This window comes from Plecotus auritus (assembly GCF_963455305.1).
Source record: "Plecotus auritus genome assembly, chromosome: 4".
In the NCBI taxonomy this organism is placed as follows: domain Eukaryota; kingdom Metazoa; phylum Chordata; class Mammalia; order Chiroptera; family Vespertilionidae; genus Plecotus; species Plecotus auritus.
This window is the reverse complement of record NC_137775.1, coordinates 40,952,015-40,972,621: the sequence shown is the minus strand read 5'-3', so window position 1 is coordinate 40,972,621 and position 20,607 is coordinate 40,952,015. Positions and strand designations below refer to the sequence as shown.

Genomic DNA, 20,607 nt, shown 5'->3' with positions numbered 1-20,607 from the left:
AAGTAATGACAGGTAACACACAGAATGGGTATGAAGGTTCTAGAGAATGAGTAGGATTTCTTCGTGACTTTTGTGATATTATCAGAGAAACCTCCCTCCCCATCTTCTCAGCTCAATCCCCAAACACATCATCTCTCTCCTGTCACTCATTATATCACATCATACAATATAAAGGGAAGGGTCCTCCATATTGTCCAACATCAGAAACTTATAAATAGTTTAAAATGTAGAGTCATCATCCTCCTTTATTGTGATTTATACCATTGTATAAGTTTAAGGTATACAGCATGTTGCTTTGATCCATTTATGTATTACAAAATGATTACCACTGTTGACTTAGCTAACACCTCTATCACATCACATAATTATCATTTCCTTTGTGTGTGTGTATGCACATGTGTGGTGAGAACATTTACGATCTACTCTCTTAGCAACTTTGAAGTCACCTTTCTAATAGGCCAAGATTCTTTCCATTTTTATTCCAAAGTGGTCTCAAGTTGTAAATCACCCAATTAACACTCATCCAGAGTTATGTATGCCAGACACTGTGCTATGCACAGAGGACACAAATACAGTCACAGATACCAACAAACACTCCTTTATATCTGAGCTCTGAGGCCAGACTGCTTGCATTCAAATCTTGACTTTGTCGCTTTTGAGGTGATGACTAACTTTTGGCAGATGACTAAATTTCTATGCAATTCAATTTTTACATCTCTAAAATGGGGGTAGATATATAGGTTACTTGTAAGGATTAGATGAACTAGTATATTTTAAATGCTTACAACAATGCCTCGACTGTCATAAGCTCTCAACATATGTTAGCTTTAAAAATTACATAAATAGCTTATAATCTTTTTTAAAAGCATTTATAACATCAAGTGTTCTCCGAGGTCCTGGGTGGGAGAGAGGTAACACAAGTTTGACCTGTGTCATTGATGAATTCCTCCTCCTCCATACATTTCTGCTTGTATCCACTGATGTACATAAGGACTTGGGATTCTCCTGGGGGTGAGGGGTGGGTAGGAAGATTTATTTTTTTCAATGTCATTGCTTTAGACTATTATTTCCTTCCTTTTGCTTGCTTTGGTTTCAACTGATTTTTTTTCTAGTTTCTTATAATAGAAGCTTAAGTTATTGATTGGAGACATTGTTTCTTTTCTAATATAAGATTTTAATGCTATAAATTTTCCTCCAAGCACTGCTTTAGCTGCAACCCACCAATTAGATAGAATGTATTTTCATGTTTGTTTATTTTTCCCAAAATATTTTTAAATTTGCCTTGAGGCTTCATTTTTATCCCATGGATTATATAAAAGTATTTTGTTTAATTTCTAAGTATTGGAGGATTTTCCAGATATTTTGTCATTGGTTTCTAGTGTAATGTCATTATGCTCCAAAGACTTAGTGTGTGACATATTCTCTTTTTTTAATATTTTGGCCTGCCCTCTGCCCTGGTCTAGCAGGAATTCCCTTAATGCTCTCAAGGTAACATCACCACTCTTGTCCATGGGCTGCAGCTCTGGAAGTCAATAAGAGATTTCCATTTCAAAAAGCGTGTGAAGAGCTTCTGTATGGGCCATTATATGGTTTATCTTGGTGATTGTTCTGTGTGCAATTGAAAATAATGTGTATCTGCTGTTGATGAATAGAGTATTTTATAAATATCAGTTAGGTCAAGTAGGTTACTTGTATTATTCAGATCCTCTATATCTAATGATATTCTACTTTTTCTAGCAATCATTGAAGTCTCCATCTATAATTATGGATTTGTTTCTTTCATCTTTTACTTCTAGCAGTTTTTGCTTTGTTAGGTATATACATATTTAGGATTGTTGTGTCTTCTTAGATGATTCATCCCTTTATCATTATGTAGCACACCATTTATCCCTGAAAATATTTCTTCCTGAAGTCTACTTTATCAGATATTAATGTAATATAGCTACTTCAGCTTTCTTTAACTTTTGCATGGTATTTATTTATACACTTTTACTCATAATGTATCTATGTTTTTATATTAAAAGTGAGACAATTTCAAATGGTCAAAAACATATGCAATTAGAATACCAGAAGGAGAAAAGAGAGACAATAGGGGGAAAAAAGTTTTGGATTAACTTAAGGCTGAGAATTTCCCAAAATTCATGATAGGCACCAAACCACAAATCCAAGAAGCTTAGAAACATCAAGCTGAAACCAAACAAAACATTACATCGAGGTATATCATTTTCAAACTGGTGAAAATAAAAGATGAAAAGGAAATATTGAAGGCAGCCAGAGAAAAAAAGGTATATTACATTCCCTGGGGAAGGCAGGAGACCCTCAAAGAGTAGTCAGAAACATTTAGTGCCCTATGAGAAGGTCATCAATCCAAAACTTTTTTAAAACATAGAATTGATTTCACCAAACTTACAGCAACTTCTCTTTGCAGAAATCCTAAAACTTTGAATAACATGCCCTTTGACCACCAGATATTCCAGAGCACAGAGAAGTGCCTTATTCAAAGTAACCCAGGAAAACAATTCCCCACACCCCAGCACCCTTCTGTGACTCACCAACATCTTCATCAACCTGCCTGCTCTGCTCAAAGACCTGCCGGTGACTTCTGTGCTGTTATCTCCACAGGCCTTACAGAGGGGGTTGTGGAAGAGCGTAAACTTGTAGGCACATTCAACTCTGGGGAAGAAGGAGACTACATATGTTGCCCACCCAAACTTCCTGAAACAGGTTGTAGGAATTGGGAAGGGGACTTCACCACACCCTGCTCTCGCAAGAGTTAGAGAGACCACTATTGAAGAGATTGGCGGTATGGCACCAGGACTGCCGGCCATGTCCTTTTGGCCAACTTTGACACCTGCACCATGGTTTTCCTACCCCTGAGAAAGAGGGAGGAAACCAAAGCATGGGGGGGTGGGGAGCAAACCAAATAAGGGGGAACCATTAAGGACCCAGTATCAGAATGAAATGAGTGTGTGTTTGCTAAGCTACATGTAACATGGTAGATAGAGGAAAATTAAAGAATAAAATGTAAACCATAACACAGAGCAATTAAATGATGGGAAACATGAATGTTTCTGCTGCAGGGAGGAGGGAGAAAATGCATGTGTTGAGAGGGTGGTGTCTCCTGGGGCCGGGCTGACACACAAAAGCTTAAGCTGTATGTCCAGAAGGAGGGCACCAAGGAGGGAAGGCACAGTGATTAAAGAGTCTGGTCCTCAATCTCTTTCTACCTGAAACATACTGAGAAAACGTTATGAGTGTGCTCACAGTGCAGTAAGAAGTTGCTGATGAGAATGACTTGCAGGCACTGGTTAGCAGCCACAAGCCTCAAATGTCCTCACGGGTGCGCAGAGGGTGTTATGCCCCAGCTGTTCCTGTGGCTCAGCTGGATCAAGGCCTCCTCACTTTACCAAACAACTTCCTTTTTAAGGACAGAATCTAATTCATTTTCCAAACAACTACCTCGGAAGCCCCAAGTTACAGCAGGGGGACTCCCTCCCTGCAGTCAATTCCCCATCCCATTTGTTCACTTGCCAGTTTTGCACACTATATATTTTAGAGAGACAAAAAAAAAAAAAATCATATCCCAACATAGTGACACAAGGGATCTTACTTTGGCAAAAAGAACCATCTGAAATTAGGCTTGGGGATCATCAAAACCTGCGCTACCGCAGCAGGACACGCTGGCCCTGCCTACCAAGTTAGCATTGCTGCAGCCTGGGAAGCTCCAGCGTGGGAAGCTCCAGCGGGACCGGCTTGTTTTCACACTGGCCTTGGCCGCTACTGGAAAGGTGATGGTTCTGTGGAAATTACAGGGTGATGGACTGGATTCCTTTTCTCCAAGAACCAAAGGAGGAACTGGGGTGGTCTCACTTGCTTGCATGGCTTCCTGTTACTAATAAGAATATTCAAATCTTGTGAGGAAAAGGTGACCAAAGTCAGAGTTTGAAACGCATCAGTGACTAAGCTCCCTTAGAAAGACGTAGGCAAGGTATTATTTTGACTCCTCAGATTTCAACTGTGTGTGACAGAACACGGAACGGCATTGCAGTTTTATCGTCTGAGTGAGGGGAGACTGCGTGGAGGTGGGGTTTTATGAGACCCAAATTACTATGAACACCGCTCAGTTCCAGGAGCTTCCTGACAAAGCTCGGGCCTTGCAGCCAAGGCCCTGCATCGAGGTGCTGCTGGGAACCCTGAGGGAGTCCTCTTTCAGGCACCAATGAATTGCACCTTCACTCATCAGGGTTTCCTTGGGGTCACGGGGTACATTGTACCTCCCCAAGAAAGACATGTTGAACTCCTTACCCCCAGGACCTCAGAACATGACCTTATTTGACATGGAGGTCATCAGAGTAAAGTGAGGTCATTAGGGTGGGCTCTATGACAACATGACTGGTGTCCTTACAAAAAGGAGAAATCAGACAGAGACAGACGTGCATAGAGGGAAGACAATGTAAAGACACAAACCAAGGAGAGAGGCCTGGGACAGGTCCTCCCTCACAGCCCTCGGAGGGAACCAGTGCTGCTGACACTTGCGTCTAAGACATCCAGCCTCCAGAAGTGTGAGACAACACATTTCTGTCGTGTAGGCCACCCAGCTGGTGGCACTTGGTTATAGCAGACATAGCAACCCCATACACTCGGCTTTCTCTCCCCCAAGACCAAGCAGGTCAGGGCCAGGGGGAGCCAGTCTACGTTTGAGCCCGTCTGATTCTGGATGGGATTCTACAGTGGAGTGAGGGAAATGGGCTCAACAAGGGCCATGCAGTGTTATTAGGATTGTAAAGGATTTGTTCCCTTATAGGGGATTGAGTCCCTTGACCCCAAATCTAAATGGAATAATGGGATGGACACATAGCATCTGTGTGTGTGTGTGTGTGTGTGTGTGTGTGTAATGGTTACCCAGAAGTGAGGTCCCCAGGAGGTGCCCGCGGCCTTGTTCAGGGAGGTGTACAGGTAGTATCATGACTTCCGTGTTTCTGCCCCACAGAACAGTTCCTATTTAGCTTGGACTCCCGTCAGAAAGTAAACCTCCCTGCCACAAAGTCAAAATCCATATTTGCCCATAAAAATAAACCAATATAAGAAGATTCCCCTCCTTTACTTCAAATGGATAAAAGAAGTCGCAAAACTGTTATTCTCAAGAGTATTTAAGATCTTGCTCCCCTGGCACATGTCATCAGTTTAGCTCAAATAAACTCATAAAAATTCAAAATATATTTACTAAGCTCCACGAAAGGAAAGGCTCCCCAGATGTAAAGGGCAGCCGCTTTAGCCATCTGCCATGATTGACATGATCTATTGCTTCTTTTCAACTCTATTAAGAAGACTGATGGGTCCTAGATGGCTTGGCTCAGTGGATAGAGCATCGGCTTTCGGACTGAAGGGTCCCAGGTTCGATTCCAGTCAAGGGCACATGCCTGGGTTGCAGGCTCAATCCCCAGTAGGGGATCTGCAGGAGGCAGCTGATCAATGATTCTCTCTCATCATTGATGTTTCTATCTCTCTTCCCCTCTCCCTTCTCTAAAAATCAATAAAAATATATTTTTTTAAAAAAGAAAGAAAACTGATGGCTTGTACATGAGTTGTACATGAGTTTAACTAAAACAAAACAGAGAGACGTTGGATTTTTTGTTAACTAGCTGGGTATTTATAAATGGAATTTAAAATATGTAGATAGGAAGCCATTCAAAAGGCCAAACAGAAATGACTCTCTTATAACGAGAGCTTCCTCCTTCCTCCATATAGGATATTCATTCCTGGCTAGAGTTGCCAGAAAAAAATACAGGACACTCAAGTCCAATTTGACTTTCAGATAAACAAGGAATATTTTGATTTCCCAAAATATATTTCCATATTTATATTTAATATAAATATTGCATGGGGCACACTTATACACTAACATATAATCTGTTGTCTATCTGAAATTCAAATTTCCCTCCGCATCCTTTTTTGTGTGTGTAAGTCTGGCAGCCCTGTTCCCCAAAGCAAGCCCCACACCGCTCAGGTGGACTGTGGTGGTGGCGCGTGCTAATGAGGATTGCATTTATTGTGGGGGTGGCTGGATTACCCCCTGCTGGGGGGAGACCCTGCAAGCTCACCCGGTAACCCCCCTGAGGCCACTGGACTAGGTAGCTGTATTTTCTCCCCGCCCCCCACCCCACCCCACCCCACCCCACCCCACCCCGCCCCAGGGTGGGGGTGAAGACGCCAGTGCCTGGGACAGTGGCGGGGGCGGGGCTTAGGAGGCAGGGCGCCGGCCGGGTCCCTCCGACGGAGAAACCCAGCATTGAAACGGCAATGCCGCCCCAGGGGGCCAGGAAGAAGTCGCCGGTCCTGGGCGTGGGCAAAGGGGACCTGGTCAGACTCGGGGTCGGTGAAATAGCGGGTGCCCGGGCCGCCCTGACCCTGGAGTGCCTGGGGTCTGGCGAGTGGCGGTGAGGTCGCCGGCGGAAATGGAGGATGGCAAAGGCGCCCCAGCCACACCCGCGCAGGCAGCGGGCTGTCCTCGTTCCCCGCCGGCCTGGTCTAGGCCACCACCCGCCCCCTGGTGGCCACAACTGGAAACGCCACTCACTCATTCAGTTCCCGGTTAGAATCCAGACACAGGGCCTGAGGGCCAGGACTTGGAGGGGAGGATGGGGGAGCGGGAGAGGGGTCCTGGGGGAGCGAGATGGGGGTCCTGGGGGAACTAGTACTTCCTGAGGCTGAGAAGATAGTGTTTTCACCTAAGACACCTCATTCACTATCTTCACGGACAAGGGAATCACAGGGATACATACATGATAGATAGATGATAGATAGATGATAGGTAGATAATAGATGATAGGTAGATAGATATAGGTAGATGATAGATGTAAATGGATAGACAGACAGATATAGGCTTAATAATCGGTTGTATAACTATAGATACAGCCCATTGGTTCTGTTTCTCTGCAGAACCCTGAGTAATTCAGTAACCCTGGGGCCTGGGGCCCAGCTCAGCCCAGACCCATCCTTCTCACTCCAGAATCTGGCTCCATCAGTACAACGTCTTGTCTTGTCAGTCTTTCTTATCCAATAGATTATTTCATTCCACATAAGACACATTGCTGTTTCCTCCCATTTAAAAAAAAAAAAAAATCTTGATTTCAATGCTCATCCAGCTACCGCTGGGGTTTTTGGTCCTCTTTGCAACAACATTCCTCTGAAGAGTTACCTATGCGGTCTGTCCCCCAGTTCTCTCCTCCCATTCTTTGTTCGCCTTTTTCTTGTGAAATGTAACACATATACCAAAAAAATAGGGGCGGGGCGTAAAAATAGAAGCAGGCAGCTTAATGATTTATCTCAAAAATACCCTTGCTACAACCATCCAGGTCAAGAAACAGCAGGTTAGCAAGAGCACAGAAGACTTCTCCATGCCCCTCCCACTGCCTACCCCTGTCTGCTCCAAAGATAACCACCATCCTTTTACAAAAATCACCCCCTGACTTCATTGTTTTACCATCTAGGCATGCATTTCTTAAAAAAACAAACCAACAACACACAAAAAACACTGTACTTTAGTTTAACCTGTGTTGTTGTTTTTTTAACTTTAGAGGAATAATAAAAAACATCTTCTATGTTTAGTTTATTTCACTCAATATTGTGTTGGTAAAATTCACCCATGTTGACATACATAACTGCATTTCATTTATTTTCATTACTTTATAGAATCGCATCCCAGCACTAGTTATCTATTGCTGCGTAACAAGTTACCACAAAAGTTAACAGCTTAAAAATTACATTTATTTATTTATTTATTTATTTATTTATTTATTTATTTTAATATATATTTTTATTGATTTCAGAAAGGAAGGGAGAGGGATAGAAACATCAATGATAAGAATCATTGATTGGCTGCCTCCTGCACACCCCACAATGGGGATCAAGCCCGCTACCCGGGCATGTGCCCTAACCGGGAATCGAACCTATTACCTCCTGGTTCATAAGTAGACACTCAACCACTGAGCCATGCCAGCTGGGCAACACTGACATTTATTATATCACCTATACTCTGAGAGTCTGGAGTCATTCGTGGCTTAGCTGGGTGTTCTGGCTTAGGATCTCTCGTTGTAGTTGCAGTCAAGCTGTTGCCTGAGGTTGTCATCTCTGAAGACCTATCTAGGGCTGTAGGATCTACTTCCAAATTCACTCACACTGGCTGTTCACAAGAAACTAGTTCCTCACCACATGGGCCACTCCACAGGGCTGCTCATGTCATAGATTTTCCAGAGCCAATAGTCTAAGAGAAAAAAAGAGAGAGCTCTCTCTCTTGTGAGAGAGCTCCCCAGATGGAAGCTGCCATGTCTTTTGTATTTTACACTGTGACTTAATCTTAGAAGTGATACGCCATCACATATATGCGATTGATCACACAGACCTTCCTGGTCCAGTGTAGAAGGGGACCATCCAAGGATGTGAGCACCAGGAGAAAGGGTTCATTGGGGACCATCTTGGAGGCTGCCAACCACAACCTTTGTATAAACACAGAAGAATGTATTTATCCATTGTCTTATCAGTCCACATTAGGTTGCTTCTAGTTTGGGGCTGTTATGAACAGAACATCTGTGAATGGTCTTGTACATGTTTATTGGTACACATGTGCATGCATTTCTGTTGGATAAATACCTAGAAGTGTCATTGCTAGGTCACTGCCTGTGCATAATGTCAACTTTAGTACCTAATGGCAAACTGTGTAACAAGTTGATATACAAATTTATAGTCCTCCCTGGAGTAGATAAAATTTCCAGTTGATATGGATCCTCAGTACCATTTGATATAGTCAATCTTTTCAACTTCTGCCATTCTGGTGAGCATGTAGTGATAACTCACTGTGATTTTAATTTGCATGTCCCTGATGAGTAAAGAGCTTGAAGAGCTTTTCATATATTTTTTGGGGGGGCCCTTAAGATATGTTTTGTGAAGTAGTAGATCTGGAAACACAGCAGTCAGACCCTCCTTCAAGGAGGTGGTCAGCAGACAGCCTTAGGCAGCAGCTCCTTTAGGGTCGGCCAGAGAACCACTTTGTCCAAGGTCACGCTGTTCCTGGGAGCCCCTGCCCTGACTGAGCAAGGCCATGTCAACCTGACACGGGACACGTTAACAAGCAATATCACTCCTGAGCCACAGCAGATTGGCCCAGACTTTGCTAGGCCTACACCTAAGTTCAACTCCTTCTTCTGCCCAATCCTGCTTCCTCCCCTTTTTGTTCAGAATAAACATCGTGCACCACAAACTCCTTCTCAGGGTCTGCTTCTGAATGACCCAGCCACCTTTTAAGCCTATTGTCCATTTTCCTATTGAGTTGTCTTTTTTTTTCCCCTCACCAATTTGTAGGAGATTTTACTTAGTATGGATTCAAGTGCTTTGTCAATTACATGTATGGCAAATATCTTCTCCTGCTCTGGGGCTTGCCTTGCTCATTGCTTTATTGTGTCTCTGAAAACCAGAAGCCCTTCATTTGGATGTAATTTAATTAATCACATTATTTTTTTCCTTTTGAGACATGCTCTTTGTATCCTACTCTAAGGTCATGAAGAGATTGTCCTGTATTATATTCTAACAGCTTTTATTGTTTTGTCTTTCAAATTTAGACTTACAAGCCACCTGGAATTAACTGTTGTGTAAGGCATGAGATGGGGGCCATATGTCATTTTCCCCCAGATGGATATCCCATTGTCACAGCACATTTTGAAGATGCCTTCCTCCCCTCACTGTTCTGTGTGCCAACTTGTCACATATATCAAGTATGTGAGTCTGTCCCCACGTGTGCATCCGTTTCTGTATTCCCATTGGCCCCTTTGTCTGCTTTTGTCCCAATACCACGGTCATAATTCCCATTCTCTTTCAAGCCCACTCAGAGTGGGAGTAGGGCTTTTGTCTCCAGTTGTCCCACTGAAATTGCTCTTATGCAGATTAGCAACACCTCCTCTTGGCAAATCCAATGGTCGATTCTCAGTCCTCAGTTCGCTTGCCTTCTCAGCTGCAGTTGACACACTCACTTCACGCTGTCACAGCGTCTTCCGGAACACCATTGGTTTTCCTCTGTGGGTGCAACTGGGAGTGCAATTCACTTCAAATCAGTTCTACACACACACACACACACACACATTCTCCACTCACACACATTCTCCACACTCACACATACAAGTTCTACACACTCACACACATAAGCTCTGCACATTTACACACACACACACACACACACACACATTCTCCACTCACACACATTCTCCACACTCACACATACAAGTTCTCCACACTCGCACACATAAGCTCTGCACATTTACACACACACACACACACACACACACACACACACACACACACAATTAACTTCCCACGACAATTCTACCCCATGGCGGTGGCTTGAAGACTAAAACCCAGGAATTTTGTTACTATCCCTACATTCCAGCTCTGCTGATGCTAGGCTGCGGAGGGGTTGGGGAGGCAGGCACTTGGTTCAATGGGATTACAAGTACCTACTAGCAAATGCAAAGAAAACTTTACAAATCCCACTGAGATGGAGGAAGGCTTTCCTTGCTAGAGGTTTCGTTCTCACTCTAAAAACTATTCTTTTAACACACTGACACATTCACAACCTGGGTTTTGGTACTAGCAAACGGAAACACCATCTGAAAACTTTACAAATCACACTGAGATGGAGGAAGGCTTTCCTTGCTAGAGGTTTCGTTCTCACTCTAAAAACTATTCTTTTTTTAACACACTGACACATTCACAACCTGGGTTTTGGTACTAGCAAACCAAAACACCATCTGAAACGCACTGCGCTTCAGTGTCACTCCTGACATTTCGTGAGATACCCTGTCATTAAGTCAGCGCCCTAGAAAGATGTGGGGGTTTCTGTGTATAAAGAAATGCTGAATCCTAACAGACTGTCTCACTTCCAAGTCTCAAAAGCACTTCACTGAAAATCACATCAATCCTTATAATTTCCATGATAATAGGCCTAGATCAGTGTGTTGTGAGGAGGGCTGGGGGAGATGGAGCAAGATCCTTGGGATCCTGAGACAAGGAGGAAGTGCAGCGTTCTGAACCAAGAGTTGGGGGAGCTGCAACTCCAAGATGCCAGGAAGGGGTGTCTTGCCTCCCTTCAACTCGGGGCCCTTCCTGATGCTCCCCATCTCTCTCTCTCATGTGTCAAGAAGAGGAGTTGTAGGCTTTGGGAGAATTTGGAAAGTGATGCACATCATAGCCAGTGGCTGGAGTCCCAAGAATGTGGCACAAAATAAATGAAGTTGGAGAAATTTGGATGTGATTAATAAAGGAAGCAGGCTACTTTTGCAAAGACACAGATGCAGACTGATGTAGAAATGAGAGAGGCTATCGTATTCCAGAAATATTAGTGAATATTGCCTTGAGAATCTGCAATATGGCTTAGAGGTCATGATTTTTAAAATCTCATTGAATTTTAGTCACATGCCTAATTTTTTATCAAGATATCAGCAAATACGATTGCCCTCTCTATTCACCTGCATCATCTCTAAATAAATAAATTTTCACAGCTAGAAACAAACGAATTTCCCCTCAAAGGATGGTCAGATGCCAGCATGACTGTTCAGAAAAATATTTCAGAGGGTCCTCAATTATTTCAACCAGTGGGGGTTCCAAACACTCCCTGGCTTGGCAGCATCTCAGGAAGGACACGGCAACGGAATGGCAACTCTCCCACCAGGACTCAGACTCAGTGGAGGAAGACAATTGGTTTGTTGGGAAGAGTGTGGAGGGTTGTTGTTTGGGGGAAGGACAGGCTTTGGGGTTGTTTTGGGGAGGGATGCAGAGAGCAATAATAACAATCTTTTATGGTTACAATATACAACAGTGTTCACTTTTTAGACACCTTTTTTCCATTGTCATGCTGGACCAGTTTCAACTTGGAAAGTTCTGGGTATTTTTCAATTGGTGAACTATCTTCATTTGTAATATAAAACTGTCTTGACAACAAGGTAAAACATTCGTAAGAAGCTTACATGCACATTATTCTCCAGGACAATGACCTCGCTGGTCCTCTTTTTCGCTAAAAGGAACTCACACCCTTTGAGAATAAGAGCTCTGTATTTCTTTGTAAATAGAGGTCCTATATATTTTGAACTCCAACTTTTGAGAGACAATTTCCCGTAGATAGCTGATGTTTCTGCACACAACTTTGCTTGCAGATCCTTTAAAAGATTAGGTTTTCTGAGCTCAAAATTCTTCAGCTGTGACACAAACACACTGCATGTGCAGCACCCACCTGGGCTAATCCACACATAACCCCCAATGGAACCTGGGGGACAAGAGGAGCGGATGGGGAATGAAGCTCCCGTGGGCCTTCGGTGCCTCTGACCTGGGAGTCCTGTCTTCTGCCAGTGTCGATGGCCCTGAGGTGGGTTAACTCATTAGCTTGCACAGAGTAAAAATCTCAGGCCTCTCATAGCTCTTAAAAACATCTAAAAAAATTAAATTTGTAGAAAAAAGGGATTTCTTTGTCCTACCTGACTTCCTACCTCTCTCAAGAAAACAATCTAATACAGTTCTGAAACAATGAACGAATATGGACTGTCTCCTGTGGTTTGTTGCATAGGGACTTAATGTTTCCAGCCAGAAAACCGAGAAGTGAATTGAATGTATTAAAGGACACACATAGGAAAGGAAACGGTTAGATAGAAATAACAGAGGTTGAAGGAAAAGGAAATAATCCTAGAATTCAGAAATATAAATGCACTAGAAAGCATGTCTTAATTGTGGTTCTTAGTCCCACAAGCTAAACCATTCTGTACTTCTGGAAAGTGCAGTCATATCTCCCTCTACTGGAACCACACTGAGAACTACAGGTAACTATTTGCAGTTGCTTTGTAGACTCTGCACTCCCACGGGCATCCATTGCTGCTGACATTATCCAGATTTAACCTTATGTAGACAGACCTCGGAACCTCGGGTATTCAGAGGTGAGAAGAACATAGCTCCCTTTGCAGACCCAGCTTGACAGGTTTTGCTGAACCACCTAGTGCTGAAGAGAGTGGATAGCCCTTACCACACTCACCTTTAATTTGTAGTAGTCACTGATTGTGGGGACCACTAACAGAGCTGCAGCCTTTGCTGGAAATCAACCCACCAGCCCTTCTGCCCTCACCTGCCCCACTTCCATTCCATGGGCCTCTCCCCTCTGCCAGTAACCCCCATCACCAAACGGATTCAGTTCCATCTCCAAAAGCATCACTTTGCTCCTGGGGCTACTGTAGGGCTAGACACAGTGAATGCCAACCCTTCGACTTCAGCAGAGCAGCACAGCTGTGAACGCAAATGGTGATGTGCCAAAGGTCCAAACCTTAATTTTAGCTTAAATGTCACCCTATCAGTACTTCAAACACAGCGTTTCCAAATGTTTTTACCATGCATTGACATCAGAAGGAATATATAATACACCAATAAAATGTATTATTTATTTATAAATTATATAAGTGTACAATTGAACAATATATTGTGTACATTATAAAACACATAAAAATAGAAATTTTAAAGGATGAGATTAAATACAAATAACCACTTTAACATTTCCCCAGTGGACTGATCATCCCATGCCCTGCGATGTGCACCCCGACCTGAGACCACCGCCCTCGAGCCTGCCAGTGATTACTGCATTTGGATTTTTAGCTCAGGTTACAAAAATGTACAAGATCACAGATTTTGTTTTTAAGTTTTGCAAAATAGCCCTAGCATCAAGTTTAAATATGTGAAGATGCTTAATGCTAACTTCTTAAGACGTATTTGGATTAATCACAACCCAGCTGGTAAAATGTCACATTATGGTTCACTGTTAGGCTGTTTCACTTTAAGGCAGACTATAATAGGGGATTTCAAATTGAGTAAGAATATTTGGGAAGAAAAATGCTTTAAAGAAACACACACAAAAAAAGGTCGAGGATTTGCTTTCTTTTTTAAGCCAATAAATAGCTAGCACCTAAAAATATAATCCCTCTGCCTACAATGGAAAGACTGAAAAAAAGACATTCCAAACAACGGATATTAGCTAATGCTAAAGGATTAAAATAGATTGCCACACATCTGCCCCGATACTAGTGAGTCCTTAGGAACATAAATTCTTGCCCTGACTGGTTAGAGCATTGTCCTACACACCAAGGTCACGGGTTTGATCCCTGGTTACAGGATATACTGGAATCAACCAATGAATACATCAGTGGAATAACAAATCAATGTTTCTCTCTTTCTCTCTAAAATCAATCAATAAATAATTTTTAAAAAATACAAATTATTTTCTTTTCATAGCCCCAGTATCCAATCACAGACCCAGGAACACAGACACTCAGTAAATAGACAATGAATGATGATCAACAATCCTCAAAAACTATTTTAAGTGCTGAATTACATTTGAAAGAATTGTTGCTAAAGAACATTCCAGTATCTGGTTTTGGGTGGCTAAAGCAAGTAACTGGGAAAAGATTGTGGTCAAGAATATGCTCAGCCCCAGCTGGGTGGCTGTACACCAAAAAGGTTGTGGGTTTGGTGCCTGATCCGGGCACATACCGAGGTTACGAGTTCAACCCTGAACAGGGTGTGTACGGGAGGCAGCTGATTGATGTTTCTCTCCCTCTCAAATCAATACACATATCCTGGGGTGAGGAATAAGAATAATAATAATATGCTCAGAGCCTCATTACATTCAACACCTCCCTTCCCTTCCCCACCCTCCTCCCGTTCTGCTTCTCCCCAGGGCCTGAGCTTCCCACCACACAGTGGAGCAATTCGGATCTACAGGCTGGTCCTTCACCCCTCAGTGCAAGCCGGGAGAAATATAACAGAACATTTGTTCTATACAACCTCTATTCAATGTGCCCCTTAATTTTTAAAAATTGACCAAAAAACTTAAAGGACATGAACATTTGACTATGAGATTGAGTTATACACATAGAAGACAGCGTGGGGCCTCAAGTTTTATAACCCTAACATTTACAACTGCTAGACTTTTAATTGTGGTTTCCTCTTGGGAGAGTTTAATAGGTACTTCATCAATTACAAAGATAAGAATATTATGCAACTTAATTTCATAATATTTCACTTTGTATACATACACTGAGTGTTTTCATCTATAAGTTCATGTATCCTGATGACAAAATGTCACTTTAGGAACAAAAATGGGAACTACACTCAATAAGGGTTTTCGTTAGATTAAATGCAAACCAGGGTAAGTTTAAGTCGGTTCTTAAATCTCAGTCAAGAGAAAGAAAAATGGGACGCAGTTTCCAGACTTGCTGGAAAGATGAGAACCATAACCCGAAGGCTCAAGCCTTTCATTACTGTGGTATGGACTCATTAGAGGAAAATGTACTTATTTTATTGGGAAGTATATATACAGGGTGGGGCAAAAGTAGGTTTATAGCCGTGAGTACATGGAACAGAGTTTATTATTGTATTATTTATTAATTATTGCATTATTTTCCATATGAACAGCTGTAAGCCTACTTTTGCCCCACCCTTTATATCACCAGAAGGGCAAAGGAATACCGAGTGGTGGGTTGAGGTAACGCTGTTTTGGTAAGCACTGTGGGGAGTTACTGGGTTGTGAAATCATCCTTACTAGAGTCAAACAAAAAGAAGCCAGTTATTTCAATAAACTGATAAAGCCTCTTTAAGAGAAAATAGCCACTAGAATAGAAATTCCTTTCTTGGAAAGAATTTTTCAAGAGAACCATGACATATGCATGTTACACAGTTTGGTTTGCTCACTTTGCCTTCACGCCACATGCTTTCTCTAGCCTCCCCTTTCACTGATGCTAGAGGCTGGCTCACTCCCTTCCACCACCACCAGCTGCCTCCCCTGACACCAGAGCTTCCCAGTAAAACCTGACTCAAAAATTAAACCCATTCCTGACTTGCAAAATGAAACAAATCCTCAGTGGCACTCCTGCCTGCCAAGGAAGGGTCTCACACCTTTAAAAAGAACAACAGGTGATGGAAGTTCCAATGGAAAAGCTACGTTCACTGTATCTCAGAGAATACCACATCATCAATTTAGAACCCAAAGAAAATTCATGTTTCTGGTAATTTTCAAGTTTTATTTCCAATTACTGCAGTAACAAAATACCAGTACTAATTCTGCATGGAAGTGGCAAACTTTTAAATACACAAGGTCATAAATTAGTATTCCGATAGTACTTTGGCCTATGAAGATTTTGATAGGAGAGTATTATTACAATCAGTCCTGTAATATTAGAAACTTATGCTGCCTCCATACCTAATCATAAAAATATTCATCTTACTTCAACGATTCATCACGTATACATTCCTACTCTTTATAAGCACTCTCCTTCTAGGATGCAGTGTGAGAGGGAAATTCCTCCCATTCATGGGTTTTTCTATGGTATATAGAAAGAGCAGTCACTTCAGCAGTAATGTACAATATTAAATTTTTAGTTGGAAAATAAAAGAATTAGCCTATTATATCCTTTCTCTGGGAGTAAAAAGACACACACCATTACAAACGTAAAACGAGTCAAACTTCTATTTTATTGACAGGAGTCCAAAATGAATACAAAAAATGCCTCCTTTGCACTTATATATTTTTTTCCTTAAAAGGCTTGTGATAGAATCAGGTAGATTAAAAGCTAAGAATGTGTTTCAGCTTTTATAATGAACCTTTAAAAAAAGGTTTATTAACGTATGTCACCACATCAGAGAACATATGGTCCCACAATCATTTTTACATCTATAGCTTACAAAAAGAACTAGATCCTGCATTGATCTGCTCAAATAGAGGCTTAAAAATGTTTTAAGCCATTAAAAGCCATTTTTATAATCTATTAACTCTGGGAAATTAAGAAAGGAAAATCCCAAAATGTAGCCCTCTATTTAATGTGGAATGTGAGCGAATGCCAACTTATGACAGCTAAAAATAAAAAGTTTAAAGCTATAAATGGAACTGTGATAAATAATCTTATATCACTGCAAAATGTCAATAAATGAATGATAGCGCTTACCAAGATTAAAACTTGAGCAGATGTTACTTAAAACATAGTTGTGGTGTTTATCATACTTTAATGTTTGCTAAAACTAAAACTGAACAAAGAAGCTGCTCATTTATAGACTGTTTTTCATGTACTTTTTCTTTTACTGGGACCATAAATTGATCAGATAATACATAGCCCACACTTCTGGACGTTATAACAAAGGGTTTATTATCATTTGCAGATGAAGTAAATGCACCCTCCCATACTGGAAAGGCTTAACAAGCCTTAAGCATTTTTCAGACTGTACCAAGGCACCAGCACTGCCTAAGTTATATTATGCACCCATTTCTAGGAAAGAATACCTCCCTCAACATCAGTTCTGCACTGTTTCTGGTTTATTATACACTTCCAAAACAGCAAAAATTTGCAAACATGTGCAAATATGGTCCATTTGTAGTCCTGCTTAGTCATCATCTTCCTCTTCTTCTTCCTCTTCCTCAAAGCTATCTTCAAAGCCCTCGCTGTCCTCCTGGTCTTCATCCCCCTCTATTGCTGTATCCCACTGTGGGTGATTTTCTGGCACAGGCTTAGCCTCATGAACTTCCAACTATAAAGAAGAATTAAATGTAGACAACAGAAATGTTGATAGGCATAACTGATTTAAAAAAAAAAAAAAAAGGTTTTCTTTGACCAAAGCATTTATAAATAACTAGAGGCCCGGTGCATGAATTCGTGCACCAGTGGGTCCCTCAGCCTGTCCTAAGGGATCAGGCCAAACCCGGCTCTCCGACATCCCCCGAGGGGTCCTGGATTGCAAGAGGGCACAGGCCTGGCCGAGGGACCCCACCGATGCATGATCAGGGCTGGAGAAGGACACAAGAAGTTGGCCAGCCAGGGAGGGACCACGGGAGGACTCCAGTGCATGTCCAGCCCATCTCACTCAATCCCAATCGGCTGGACCCCAGCAGCAAGCTAACCTACCAGTCAAGAGCATCTGCCCCCTGGTGGTCAGTGCACATCATAGCGACTGGTTGATCAGTCAATTGTCTGCCCCCTGGTGGTCAGCCAGCGGTTGAGCAGCCTCAGCATATCATTAGCATATTACACTTTGATTGGTTGAATGGACCACTGGACACTTAGCATATTAGGCTTTTATTATATAGGACTAGATTTTATGGTCATAACTCTAAATTTGAAGTATTCATTTAGAACATTCATTCATCCCAAAATTAAGAAGGTAAGTCTACTAACATGTAAATGTAGTTAAATTTCTAACTGTTTGATAGTTTGATTTTATAAAAGCTATACTATTTATTCTGTGGCATGGAAGATTAATACTTGTGATTCCTGAGCAAGAACAATGAGTGATGTCTTCATGTCTTCTGCTGAGGGAAAAAAACTCAAATGTGACTTTCAAAGATGTATTTTGTAGCCTCCAGACTCATGAAGTAAAATTCTACAGCCAAAGGAAAGACATGTGGTAACCTTGTGGGAAAAGAGGCGTGCCTTTACTGACTCCCATTACTCTGGGACTCCAGTCCACATGAAATGATACTGCAGCACAATCTTCCTAAGCCAATAGAATACTTTCATAAAAACCTGCAGTGAAATAGTAAAGACTAAGGGGAGTGTGGTTCAAATGACACTTACACAGAGTATATGCTCTAAAATGCTAAAGAATAAATTACTTTCAAAATTAATAAACACCATTTTTATATACCAATAATGAACCATCAGAAAGGGAAACTAAGAAAACAATCCCATTTACAATTGCATCAAAAAAAAAAAAAATACCTAGGAATAAATTTAACCAAGGATGTAAAAGACCTGACTCAGAAAATTATAAGACACTGAAGAAAGAAACTGAAGAAGATACAAATTAAGTGGAAGCATATACTATGTTCATAAATAGGAAGAATTATCATTAAAATGTCCATACTACCCAAAGAAATCTATAGATTCAATGCAATTCCTACCAAGATACCAATGGCATATTTCACAGAACTAGAATAAATATTCAAAAAAATGAATATGGAACTGCTGTCCATGAGGAAACTCCTAGTGATGGGGTCTTTAAAGAGTAGCTTTCACTGTTCTGTTTATTCTAAAGAATTGTTGTCACTTAGAAGTCCCCACTATGAGCTCTTAGTCTCTGTGCTAAATGTTTTACATACTTTATTTTAACAACATTGAACTTTATCTGAGCAACACCAGTTGAGAAATTTCCCTTCTTTTGTGTTCTGGGAGATGGCTAAGTGTAAAGGATCTTCTGCCCTCTCAAATGCCAAGGTAGGACCATCTCCATCTTTCCTCATCACCTCCATAAAACTTGAGGATGACACCCTTGTGTATTGAGAGCCCCTACCTTTTGATAAAATGAACCTTTTCCCTATTACAGTAACCTAAATAATCTCCTTAAAAAAAAGAAAAATTAATAAACAGGCCAAGAGAATCTGCGGGAAAACACATATCCTTTTCTAAAGAAAACAGAACCCCTATAAAGTTACAGCACATTAAAAGGTATCACTTAAGTAATTTATAGTCAAGATTCTAAATTATTACAGTAATTTATATCTAAGATTCTAAATCATTAACACCCCTTTAACTCAACAAATTCGGTTTATTACTAAAAGAATAGTCCATCAAATGTATCATATATAAAGTATGAGATGAACTCTTTTTCCATTACTCTACATTTTAAAACTAGAAATGCTTCCCTAGTATATTAAGCACTTCTTCAAATAAACAACCACATTTACTGAAGAGTCACTATTCTTACCTTCAAAGGTTTTATCTGATCCAAACCCATATAGGAGTCTGATCTCAAAAACACTGTATACTGATAATTTCCAGGCTTGCCTGGTGCAGGAAACTTCAGTTCTACCTGGAAGAAAAATTAGCACTTAAAATCTGTATCTTGAGGAATGGAAAAAACACCACGGCACTCCTAAAATTCCTTCACCAGAGTATTTAATAGCTAGGTGTTTACTCACATGACAGCCTAACAAATGCTACAAAAGTTCTAACAGCAGCAAATATGTATATGATACTTATGTCATACATTATATACACGATACAAAAGGAAATAAAATTAGGCAGAATTGATAGGGTTAATTTGTATCGCCATAATTTAAGAAAGTATATTTAAAGCAACAAAGTCTTTTGTTGACCATCACACTCTGACAACTTGAAGAAATGAAATAGGTAGGGTATAAAAGTAAAATTAATGAAATGCTGAAATAAAAAAAGACGTCACCAGAAAGGTAATAATTCTTGCCAAATTTACTTATTTCTAAGATAAATGCTGTGAAATAATAGAATATATAAATATATTGGTCCCTGCTGTTGGTTCCTGGCACAGAGCTCCTTAAATCCCTATAATTTACTAAGTGACAAGCATACTAGGAGCATCTTTTGTTCTAATATTTGCTCTCTGACCCTGGATCGTAAATCCCTTGGAATTTCCTGGGTGATCGGAATGTTTTGTTCTAAAGAGGTGACTTCTGGTGGACTCCTAGATAAGAACTGGTCACCAGAAAGACAAGCCATGATTGGAGAAGCTTGAAAATTTCAGTCCTCCACCCCATTCTCCAGAGAAGGGCTGGAAACTGAGTTAATGATC

At 41.2% G+C, this 20,607-nt stretch overlaps 1 protein-coding gene across 2 annotated transcripts in view; it reads right to left on the bottom strand.

Moving 5' to 3' along the window:
* Positions 1-16,076: 16,076 nt before the first annotated feature.
* The window catches only part of SEC63 (SEC63 homolog, protein translocation regulator), a 78,800-nt gene continuing 74,269 nt past the window's right edge, over positions 16,077-20,607 (bottom strand). The window contains exons 20-21 of one of the 2 annotated variants that reach the window (XM_080665309.1): positions 19,765-19,869; positions 16,077-17,592 (exon numbers count right to left, since the gene is read on the bottom strand). In XM_080665309.1, the coding sequence (XP_080521435.1) occupies positions 17,449-17,592; positions 19,765-19,869 (249 nt within the window). In that variant the 3' untranslated portion in view covers positions 16,077-17,448. The remainder of the gene's footprint in view (positions 17,593-19,764; positions 19,870-20,607) is intronic. The other variant, XR_013960443.1, reaches the window with a different exon arrangement.